At 31.9% G+C, this 11,968-nt stretch overlaps 1 protein-coding gene across 8 annotated transcripts; it reads right to left on the reverse strand.

The window, feature by feature from the left end:
• Window positions 1-637: 637 nt before the first annotated feature.
• On the reverse strand, window positions 638-8,660 carry LOC137837621 (uncharacterized). Of its 8 annotated transcripts, none has more exons than XM_068646688.2 (11): window positions 8,294-8,660; window positions 7,225-7,311; window positions 6,928-7,089; window positions 6,041-6,618; window positions 5,829-5,917; window positions 5,622-5,725; window positions 5,434-5,533; window positions 5,138-5,213; window positions 4,918-5,032; window positions 4,238-4,769; window positions 638-1,567 (listed from the first exon to the last, which is right to left on the reverse strand). In XM_068646688.2, exons 1-11 carry the CDS (start codon window positions 8,532-8,534, stop codon window positions 1,063-1,065), a joined length of 2,589 nt encoding a protein of 862 aa, XP_068502789.2. In that variant the 5' UTR covers window positions 8,535-8,660; the 3' UTR covers window positions 638-1,062. The 8 variants fall into 8 exon arrangements, with proteins under 8 accessions (XP_068502789.2, XP_068502785.2, XP_068502790.2 ...); XM_068646684.2 differs by having other exon boundaries at window positions 6,041-6,882; window positions 6,970-7,089; window positions 8,294-8,636; XM_068646689.2 differs by having other exon boundaries at window positions 6,970-7,089; window positions 8,294-8,631.
• Window positions 8,661-11,968: the final 3,308 nt, after the last annotated feature.

Consider the following 11,968-nt stretch of genomic DNA (forward strand, 5'->3'; position numbering starts at 1 on the left):
TTAAAAAAATTAGATAACCATTATTTTTAAAAAGATAAGTTATTTGGTTATTTTAAAATAAATAAAAAATTATTCAATTATTTAATTGATTTTTTTATCTATTAAAGGGTAAAATTATCCCACTAAAAGATTATATCCAAAAAGAAATTACTAATAATATATACTTTATATAATTGTGTATGATCTTAACCAAATCAGATATATATGTTGATCTTAATCAAATTAAAAACTAACATGATCATAATATCTTAACTCAGACTCATAATCGATGTACTGATCTCAATTAAGTTCATAATTCATACATATCTCCACTCAGACTCATGTTATAGGAACGAGTTTTTGATAAAACCTACATAAACTCCCTTATATCTCTCTTAAGAATTAGCCGATAAAGAATTAATTTTTCGATTTTGCAAAAATACATAAAATTTAAAGATATACTAATTGATGAAATCTAATTGCTTAATTATATTGTGTTAATTTTCATTCTTTTAACTAACACAGAAATATTAAAGATATATTAATTAATAATATTTTGTTATTCGATTATACTATTATATTTTTTATTCTTTTTATATAATATTTAAGCCATATAGTTTTTATAGTGTTTTAAAGTTTCACCTATCTTGAACATAACTAAAACGTTAAAATATATACATTCAACTTTCATTTTAATCATAGTGATAGTGAATCACAATCCAATATCTTTATACAGTGAGATCACTTATTACCCTTATCGCAAGGCATGATTTGGTGGAAAATGATGTTGATGATTCATGACAACTTATACAAAGCAAAAGAAAAAAAATCCATGCCGCTTATCATTTACCCTAGATGCGATGCAGGCATGAGAAGATGTTGAACTACAATTCTTAAGAGTATGAATTATACAAGCACGGCATCACCTGAATATGTTGTGATCTTCAAAAGGCACTCATTAGAAGCGCCAATGTCCCTGCATCTCTGTCTGCTACATATCTCTAATGAAGCACTGGAAATAAATCAAAGGTAACCGCCCACTCAACAGCCAATAAGCTTGAAAAATGTTGAGGGTAGAAGATATCAGGTCTTGAACTTCTGTGTGAATTTTTGAGTGATTTTCTCAACCCCTTCTCTACAATCACCAGCAACACGCTTTGTACCTTCTTTGATACCAAATCCAACTTCAATAGCACTTTGTTGCAACTCACTGGCTGACTTACCTACCTTTGAGATGGCAGCTTCTCCAAATTCTTCAGCATGCTTTCCTGTTGTGGATGCCCATTCCCTCAATTTTGATATAAATTGGGAGACCATGTGGATGATTTTGTCAAGTATGTCTCTTGATTTTCCTCTGATATCTGATGCCATTAGTTTGAGCTTGTCCAATAAGTTTTCGGCCCTGTCAACTGTCCCTTGAACCGAAATCTGCTCTGAGGCATTTAGCCATGTAACTCCGGCCGAGGCCTCCTTGCGGAGGTCATCATCAACTACCACTTTGATTCCATGCCTCTCCCAACGATCTCTAGCCTCCTCTAAGGCTATTGCTTGCTCTCTCACTCGTTTGGCCTCATCCTCTGCCCAAGCCCTGAATCCAAGAATTAACATAACCATTTATTCAGGTGGTAATTGGGTAAGAACTATCATTTCATACAAAATATAAGTTTATCTGAACTGTTTCATTTAACTACAATAAACAATTGCCAAAAAGGCATTTGCCTCACGGGACTAGATGTACTGGTAGCGCAAAGCAAACAAGATTTCACAAATTCAACCACACCTATGTGAATTCCCTGCTGCAAATACAATTGGAAGCAGTTAAATAGTTACTATAAAAGGAAAGGTGATGTAAAAACGGAAAGGAGACCATATTGATATTCAATTTATGGAAGGATATTGATACCACACTTAAGAAAAATAAGAAGGTGAATGATAGGTCATGGGGTTGATTGTCATAAGTTGCCCTGGTAAGATCAAAATTTGGATTTTTATAACTTAACTCTCTAAAGTTCTCATATTAATTTTCTCTTTTACAATTCCTATGTCTCCCTAACGTTTCATCCTTTTGTAGGCTATAATAAGGCACACTAAATTCCACACTTCCTCCAAGAGAAACAAGTAAACCAATACCAGGATAAAATATCATCCTTTTATTAGTTTTCCATTCAAAAACTGGAATACTTTCCCTCACATTGTTGAATGGATAAAAAAACAACATTTTCACAATTAGAAAAATATCTCCATTATTACTTTTTCACCTCTTTTTCTTTTATTTCTCCTTTCCTTTCTTTTTTTCTTTCCTCTTTTTCTAGAATTTACTTTTTCCTCAACTTCTTTTTTATTTCCCTTTTCCTTTTTTTCTTTTATCTCTTTTTCTAGAATTTACTTTTTTCTCAACTTTTCTTTTATTTCTTATTCTCTCAATTTCTTTTCTTTTATTTCTTATTCTCTCAATTTCTTTTCTTTTATTTCTTATTCTCTCAACTCCTTCTCTTTTATTTCTTTTCCTCTCAACTCTTTCTTTTTAATTTTTCTTTTATTTATTTTTCTTCTCTAATTTTCTTTTCTACTAGTTAGTTTTGTTTTTCTTTCTTTTTCTTCTAAAATTTTCTTTTTCTACTAGCTCTGTTTTTATTTTCTCCATCTACACAATTAAAGCATGTCTCTTTCAATACTCATCAAACATTCTCTCTTTATCTCTATATATTTGCTCTCTTTTTCTGTCTTTATCTCTATATATGCATTGAGTTGATGAAACAAGTTCAACACTAGTACCTACCATAAGTACAAAAATTGTTTTTAAATCAAAAAATTGAAAGTAAAAAAAAAATCTCAATGAAAATCAAGAGTCAAAGCTCTCATACCAACTAATGAGAAAAAGGAAAAGGGTCTATTCAAAAAGATGAGAAGATGAATATATTAATGTCACACTCAATAAAGACCAGAAGTTGAATGAATGAGGTTGATCGTCAGGGTTCTCACAAAGATAGGCTAAAGTATGTATCACTAAACAACCATAATAAGGCCCACTAACCTAAGTAGTCTTCAATATCATTTAGCAATTAACTCCCACTAGTGTTTCCTTTAATTCCCATTATATGCATCATTATTTCTCACCAGGAGAACATAAATGGTTCACCTTCTCTTGTGGTTTTTATCTTCTCATGTGATAATTCAGCCTTAGTTAAAAAAAACATAATAAAAGTTAAAAAGAAACTCAAAATTATTTTGACCCCCTTTTAAGTTATATCAAAAGGGTCTGCAGGTTCCTCTTTAAAGTAAAAGGGGCTGATTGAGAATATATTGCTTAATGGGCGATTTCCTGAGTAAATGGAGAAAGCTCCTTTGGAGGTATACCTTAATAACTTGATCCGTGGGTTACTTTCCTTTCCCTTCAGCAATAAAGAAGTATTTTCAGAATTATTTTCAATTATGTGATTGTTCCCTAGTAGGTCCCCTATTTTTCTTATCCCACAAAGAGGAACCTAACAGTATAACTGTTTTCAATTTAGTCCTTGCTATATGCTACTGCTGCATAACCCACATTTTGGAATTTATAATATACACGGCAGACATTTTCAATTTGGTTTCTATGCTGCACAGTAGCTCCATACAAAACTTCTAGTGTTATTTACCAGTGGCAAGGAAAAAATTGAGAGCAATTATTCGTATAGAAACTAAATAAAACTGTTTCACAAAGCAATTGAAGTTTCATACTTCATTATGACATAGTTTCGTACAAAAAATTGAAGTGTGACATATATGTACCAAATATATATATATATATATATATATATATATATTTGAATATTTATTGTCAGTACTTCATTGATTCACTATGAACAATAATGGGCCAAGCATATCACAGTAACAATCGCAGCATCTTTTTCAAATCCAAATTTTTAACTTCAAAATTATTTTCATTGATTTGAAACTATGAAAAGAAAAGAATAATGTTTTTTCAATTTTATCCAAAAAAAGGAGGCGAATGCACCCTTTTACATAGAACAATCTATCAGGTTTCATTTTACTCATGTTAGATCTATTACTCGGATTTAAGTCCCTTCCATGTGAGTTGATACACAAGATGGAGAGTAATTGCGTAATTCATCCTAGCCCAAGGTAAAAGTGAAAGGAAAATAAAATATATTTGTCACTGTTTCTCTCCCCATATATCTGCTTTTACCAATCCTAAAAAGCTAAAATTGAAAACTAATATAACATAATTTAGTTGCCCATAAAAGTTTCATGATTTTACCTGGCCATAGACAGGGCTTTTCGTTCTACCTCTAGCTCATATTGTAAACGGGAAATCTCCTTGTTTTCAACTTCTGCTTGTTCCCGGAGTTTGGTAATCCTCTCTTTTTCATGTGCTATTTCTACCTTGTCATTCATAAGGATTTGTAATTGATCCTCAACCTCATGCCTTAACTTTGAAAAAACCTCCATTTCTGAGTCAATAGCAGCACGCTCCTTTGTCAATGCAAGGTTATCTCCTTCTCTCTCAGCTCTTAACCTTTCCAACTCGAGTCTTGCCTCCTCAGCCATTTTTTCAACAGCGCTAATCTTTTCCCTCTCTATGAAAAGCTGCTGCTCAAAACTTGCATTGATATCCTTCTCTACCTGCGCTACTAAAGCACTATGCGCAGCCACAGCATTTTCAGCAATAGATTCTGCCTCAATGCGTGCAAGCTCTTCACTAACTATTTCAGAAGCTTCTCCAGTAGCTAGAGCCATAGCTGCTTGGGCTTTTGTTACTGGCTTATCTGGCTGGAATAATCTTGTATAACCTGGAATATTTCAAGCCCCAAAAATATAAGAAAGATTGAAAATTAAAAAATTATAAATAATTGGGAGAAGAGAAACATTAAACAAATAATATGGAGATCAATCACAATTCACTATCAAGCATATCATTAAACATTTTTTTATAATTACCAAATGCAAGAGCTATTATTCCATGCTCGCCAGCCGATAGATCAGCTACTAGGGCAGGGCATGCATTCGGATGTATCTTATCAGTGTCGAGAAAACCAGAAAGTTGGTACAGTGTCTGCTCATCAGTCAATGGATTAGATCAACACATTCATTTACTTCAATGAAGTTGGAATTGAGAAGATAGCTTAAAAATATCAAACAAAGAAACAAGTTGAGCAACCTTTCTATCAGCTTCTGGAAGCTGTCTTTTCTCCAGGGCCATTTTCCAACTGACAAGATCTTGACGTGATAGAGGACTGCAGAAAATAACATAGAAGGTGGTCACAATGGTAGCCTACACCATACAAAGTTAAAATTACATCTCAAACAGAAGGCTGTGCAACTGCACACTAAGAAAAAATGAGATGAAAGATCAAGTCTAAAGTTCAATTGAAATAATCATGTATGACTGTACAGCTGCAGAGAGTACAAAAAATGTAACCACAGATTAGATAACCAAATTCAGACAGAACATACCTTCCAGGGGAGAAGTAAAATGGGTCATCATCTTCATCACCAGACAACTGTATATCTTGTCTTGAAAGCCTGCTCTCAATGAGTCCAGCTTCTGCCAAGCCTGAAAATCAATATTGGATCTTATTTAGACAGAATATGAATACAGAAAAGAGTTGTAATATTAAAAAATTATGACATCACATACTGACCTTGAATGGAAGAAAAATCAGGGTCCTCAGGAGTGACATCATCAAATGCAAGCTCAGTAACATTGTCTATGTACATGGCAGGATACACTTTCGATACAGTGCTCCTAACAAACCAGAAAAGCACATGTAATGTCAAGTACTACACATTACATATGTAACACATTTTGTTATTCACATCAAATGTAAAAGGAACAAATAAACTACTACCTTGAAAGAGTGCTGCTAGCAGAGACCAACCAGCGAGCATATTCACGACGAGTACATAAATCACTAGGTTGAACATGGGGCTCAATGACCTAAGAATGTAAAAATATCCAAGTGAACAATAACAACAAGTGGATAAAAAACTATAATTAAATTACAAATGCAAATGTCATTATAGTCACCTTTATACATGAAAATAAAAAACAAACAACTACCTTTAAAACTTGCAAAGCAGCTAGTGCTTGCCCCTGGACTTGATCAACGGCGGCAGGAACTAAAACCTTTCCAGGAAACACTTGTACAGTTGAAGAAACTACGGATGGAGCGGGGATACCAGGAACAGAGAAAAAGGATCCAAAATTTGGAGATTCAGATTTAACTTCATCAACCTCATAATTATCATTTATAGCCTGCTCATCTACCAGTGTATTGGCTGACAATAAAACAGATGATTTTTCATAAACATCATTTCCAGGAATGCTCCACTCTTCAAGGGATGGCTCATTTCCCTCGGCAGAGACCTGCGGAATTTTGTTCAGATCAAGGTTTTCCTCCTTTGAAGCTGATAGAATATTCTCTTGAACAGCTTCATTGAAAACCTTAGGATCTGAAATCGTGTCATTTGACTCAGGATTGACCACAACACTAACAATTTCTGTCTCGTTATCAGCACCTGAACCAGAATAGGTTTCGGTAAAACCAAAACTTACACTTCCACTTGAACTGGTTATTTCATCATTCTGAACAGTATTAATGTGTGGTGGCTTAGCACCATCATGATTGAGCAGATCTCCTGGATCAACATTGAATACGTTTTCTTTAAGATTGGCAGTAGATTCTGCTGTATCTACAGTAGGGTTGCTATCAAAATCTCTAAATCCATAAGCATTAAAAGAATCAACAGTATTTTCAGATTCAAGTGACACTGGGCTTTTACTGGCAAAAACTTTGTTATCAAAAGCTGATTCATGCTGTAAGTCTTCTTCAACAAATATATGTTTAGTGGCATCATCAACATCATCGGAGGGATTTTTACTATCATATATCAACTGGGATCCTATAACAGAATCATCAACAATACTATAGTCACGGTGAATATTACCCGACTCAGAAGATGAATAATCATTGGACCTATCTATCTGACCTTCTATTTCATCATTTCCTTGCTCCGTCTTATCAACATTTGCTTGTTCTGTAGTTTGGTTATCATAAGACAAAATTTCCTCCTGCTGGGTAGTCAAGGGCTTCATGTGCTGTTGTGGTCCTGTATCCAGCCATACACATTCCAATTTCCAACACAGAAGTTTAGTTAAACAGAAAACAATTTAATTAACTCACATGTAAGCCTTACAAGTAACTTAATGATTACAACCGAGATAAGCAAGCGAAGACAACTTACTGGAACCAGTCCTTTTGCCAAGAGATAAGGCAGCAAAGGTAAACCCTGAAAGAAGAAGCACTCCAGCCACTCCTACTCCCACAACTCCTGAAAGCAAGCTACTTCAAAAGTGTTATTAAGTAATGTGAAATTGCTAACACTTCACAAAACACGACTGACATTACAGTAATTCACATCCCACTGACCCAATTTCCCATGTTCATTAGTACTTACATGCAATCTAAATCCAGCAAGGCAATAATCCAATCAAATTCAAGTGCAATCATGAACGAAGAAATCCATCATGTTTAATATGACCAAACTATCCTCACTCACACCTAATCTCAAACTATCCTCACCAACAACAGCCAAATAATGAGCTTAATTTCAATGCACTCTCAATGTTGGCATGCCTTCTAAAATAATTACTATAAACTCAACCAATTATCGTGCATAGTTATTTGTTATTATATGACAACGTAAAAATCCCTAAAATACTTTTCTATTTTCCGTGCATACACTATCTAATAATAGTTTCAAACTACGTTGCATGACTTACTAATTGTTACAAACAGTCAACAATTTTACCGTACATGGTGCAATTCATGATTGGCCAACATTGTAAAAACTGTTACACCATCAATGTATTCTAACGTGATATTTATAAATTCTCCACCTTCTATTTATTCTTACATGATTTCCTACTTCACTTAATACGGCAAATATTTTTACTAGTTTGCATCATCATCATCGAAACATCACTAACACTGGCCTTTAATGTCTTGAAAACTCTATAAAAAAAAAGGCAAAATCGTAATCAAATTAAAATTGTTGCATCCAAGCTAAGTCAAACATCCCTTCATTATTAAAAATTAAAAAAAAAAAAACAGAGAGAGAGTAGGTTAACAGGTTTCAACATAAGCCTTTAAAAATGCATATCGGTAATCGAAACATCCATTCATCTTCATTAAACAATTATCAATGGAAATACTTCAAGTTATTTCATTATTATTGCAAAATAAAAACAGATAACTAAATTAAACAGTGAGCAGTTGCGAACCAGGAGTACAATTTTGGAGAACGCACTCACCTCCATAGGACTCCTTCTTCTCGTCGGTCCTTTGCTCGGCGTCGGTGTCGGACCATCCGGAGAAGCCGTCGAGGTTGGACCCGGTCCACTCCGAAGCGGCGCCGTCTCGCTCCGCGCGCAGAGGGCGAACGCGATTCCTGTTGAGGTTCCGCATTCGCACGTGCGGGGCGAGGGGGAATCTGGGGGCGGCGAAGGCCAATCGAAGCTGGAGGGAGGTGGGGGAGCACGTGATGGAGGCCATTCCGTTGCGGCGATGAGAGAGAGAGACAGTAGTTAGAGAGAGAGAAGGGGGGAAATGGATAAATGGAATATTGGGATTTCTGATCCTCTTCGCTGTGTTGTGTAGTTTACTTGTTAGTATCACTTCATAAATAGGTTAACAACAAAGTGAAATAACTTCATTAATTTAATAATTAATAATAACACAATTACCAAATTAACATATTTACTAAATATAAACAACACTATTTTCTTACAAATAAAAAAATAATATTGTTGATTTAGGAGTAATAAAACAATTTTATTAATCTAAAACTGGGTCAATTCTGAAAAAATTAATAACTGAAAAATGAGTGATTTTTATATGAATATCTTTTGTTTACAATCAAAGTGTATTTTTTAATTAATTTTGTATGTTGTTGTTTCGATTATCATTTTAGAATGTGAGTGATGTGATAACATTTTATTGGAAAACAATACTTGTATTGTAAAATTGTGAAGAAAAAATGTGTAACATTGTAAAAACACAAAAACAAAAAATTGTAATATTAGAAAAATAAAATGGTTAAGTAGATTTACAAAATGTGAATATAAAATAATTTATAATTCTTTTATATTATGTCCTCGTATTTTTACAGCATAACACATTTTAATTTTTATCATATGATGATACATTATCATGATAACACGATAGGGCTTTAATATCTTAAATTTATGGATATTGTAATGTGGTATAAACTTAAATATTTTACATAAAAAAATATTTTTAATATTAAAGTTATTAAGATGAATGTTTATAAATCTTCCAATGGACTTAAAACACTCTTTGCGTCGTTGTTCAATACAGTGAGTAACAAAATCACTATAAATATGGAAATATCTAATAGGTGAAACCAATTACATACTATTTTTAAAAACGATTTCAAGCTTAAAACATTTTTATTTATTCAAAAAAGTGAAGAAAAAAAGTTGTATATATATCCTTAAACATTAATTTCACCATGAATCTAAACTAGGGGAATTAGAATTTCACACACTAATATTATCTTATCCAAAATAAGCTAAAGGACTAAAAAGAATACTTCAATTTAGTCCTAATGAGAAATTGGTAATGAGTGCTCCAATTAAAATTTGGTAAAACAAAATGGTGTTCTAGGTTAATAATTTATAACTAATTTAGTTAGATTGACTATATGTTTAAGTTTATCTTGTGCCCGTGAGAATTGAACGATCTGGTAACATATGTCAGTTGACTATGAATAAAAAGTTTAAAATAAAAAGAAATATGTGACAGATTAGGTATTTCCAATTTTATGATTATACACATTAAATATAGTTTATCAATAATATAACTTATGACAAACTATATAAATAATCACATCAGACAAAGTATAAATACGTTATTAAGATGTCAATCATTGCACCTCAAATATCAAATACTTACTTGAGTATCTTTTGCAAGTATACTCTCGATCGAGAGCCGAAACTCGTGACTTAAGAACAAAGGAAGAAAGAAACGAACCAATAACCCTTATTGTCTCAGTCACTTCTATAAGAATAATTAGTATATTCTCATCATCAATTTTTTAAAATAAATTTAAAAAAATATTTATGTTGTTTGAATTATATAAATTTGTCAACGTGTTGTGACTCGGATAATATTATGTTATGCCTCAAATAATTAAGACTTATGAATTGTGCTTTAATTATTAACTACGGTTGAATAATTTAAGATGTAATTTTGTAAAGAACATGTGTATTAAAATTTTATTGGACATTTATATTAAGTCCTTATTTACTTTTATGTTTTTTAATTATAATTTTTATTTGGATATTAATTATTATTAAAATAATTATAGATTTGCTGGACTAGCCTAATTACTAAATGGACTTAATAATGAATTTCTTATCAATTATTTTTAATGGTGTTTTCCTCTTAATTCTCTAATCTACCAATTAGAAGATTAAGTATTTTATCTCCTACCTCTGTGAAAGTTTCATTCTCTAAAAGGTATATTGTTTATTATTAAAATCATCATTATTTTTAAATAATCTCTTCCCCAACTTCTTTATTTTTTTTAAAAAAGTATTTTGAATTTCTTTTTCCTCAAGATCAAACTCAGAAAGACGTAATTTTGTATTTAAGTTCTGATTATTCTTTTAGATGTTCTTAATCATTTAATATATTAATATTTTTTTATGTGAAAGGTTGTCTACAAAGATAAACTAGGTTTTCAAAGATTCATTTTGTGTTTGACAAAACTTTTAGTTCTCCTTTATGGTTTTTATAAGTTTTGGGACAAAATGAAAAAGTTAAAGAGAAGTTTTGGTATGCTTTAATGACAAAATGTAGGTATCACTAATCCATTTCTTAGTTTAAAGTCTCTTTATTTTGAATTATCAAAGTCTCCTTGAGGTGAAATTAAAATCTTCTTAACTTTGTTCTTCAAGAAATGTATTTGTCTATCTTGGTTTACTATATTCATAACAAATAACTTGAGTCTTAAATGTCTTTTAAATTCATGGTCGATTGGGGTGGAGTTCTCCTACTTTTGGAGTTGCCCTTATTTTCTTCACATCTAATGGATCTTCTTAAAGATGATGGAGATTTCATCTTCTTCCTTATATTTATCCTTTTTCGAGGGTCTGTCTAATGATTCTTTGGTCATCAAAGCCTTGGTAGTAATATTCCTTTTTTATTATTAGCTTTAAATGCAATAGATTTTTATTTTCTTGAGTAATCTATCTTATTAAAACTTCAACTCATGTATCTTGAAAATACTAAAAAAAGAGAGGGTTTATATCAATACCTTTTTTGAGTGGCATGTTGTCCAAACATTTACGTGTTCTAAAATGATCACATGGGATCTTCCTTGCTTAGAAATTTTTCTCAAAATTTTATCAGTATCATAGTTTTCAGGATGTTTCCCTACGGAATAAAGAGTTTGAAACCTATTCAACATACTTTGTACATTCTCATCTTCTCCCACGTCAAAAAATGCATATTGATTGCTAAGTAAACTATTTTTTGTTATGATTGATAAGTAAATTAAGTTTTTGAGCAATTCATGACTAATAATTCATATTAAAAACTCTTTTAAATGTGCAAGATCGTCGTTAGTTTATGAGTGATCATTAGTATATTGGAAAAAGGTTCTTAAAACATATTGTCCAAACGTGTGTAAGACAACCAAAGTCAATACAAGTGTAATAGTTAAAGAAAAAAGACACCTAGATTTCATAAGAGTTCACACCAATTCTCATTTATAAATTGTAAAAAGTTTCACTAATTAAGTAGTGATTAAATATATTTTTTATGTCACTTTTAGCTTACAATAAGTACGAAAAGTCACTTTTAAGTATTACCTAAATCTCTCTTAAGATAAAAAAATACTAATATTTTTTGTCCAATAAGTCATTTTTTGCTTTTTTTTGAGTACTCTATAAGTGTATTTT

Source organism: Phaseolus vulgaris, chromosome 4, assembly GCF_051622355.1.
Source record: "Phaseolus vulgaris cultivar YP4 chromosome 4, ASM5162235v1, whole genome shotgun sequence".
In the NCBI taxonomy this organism is placed as follows: domain Eukaryota; kingdom Viridiplantae; phylum Streptophyta; class Magnoliopsida; order Fabales; family Fabaceae; genus Phaseolus; species Phaseolus vulgaris.

What these genes read in the sequence shown, in the direction of transcription:
- LOC137837621 (XM_068646683.2), bottom strand. Translation starts at nt 8,534, where the DNA reads ATGGCCTCCATCACGTGCTCCCCCACCTCCCTCCAGCTTCGATTGGCC. An exon ending in CTGCTTTGCAAGTTTTAAAG is followed by an intron (nt 5,918 to 6,040) that starts GTAGTTGTTTGT and finishes TTACATTCTTAG; the next exon opens with GTCATTGAGCCCCATGTTCA. An exon ending in TTTTACTTCTCCCCTGGAAG is followed by an intron (nt 5,214 to 5,433) that starts GTATGTTCTGTC and finishes TATTTTCTGCAG; the next exon opens with TCCTCTATCACGTCAAGATC.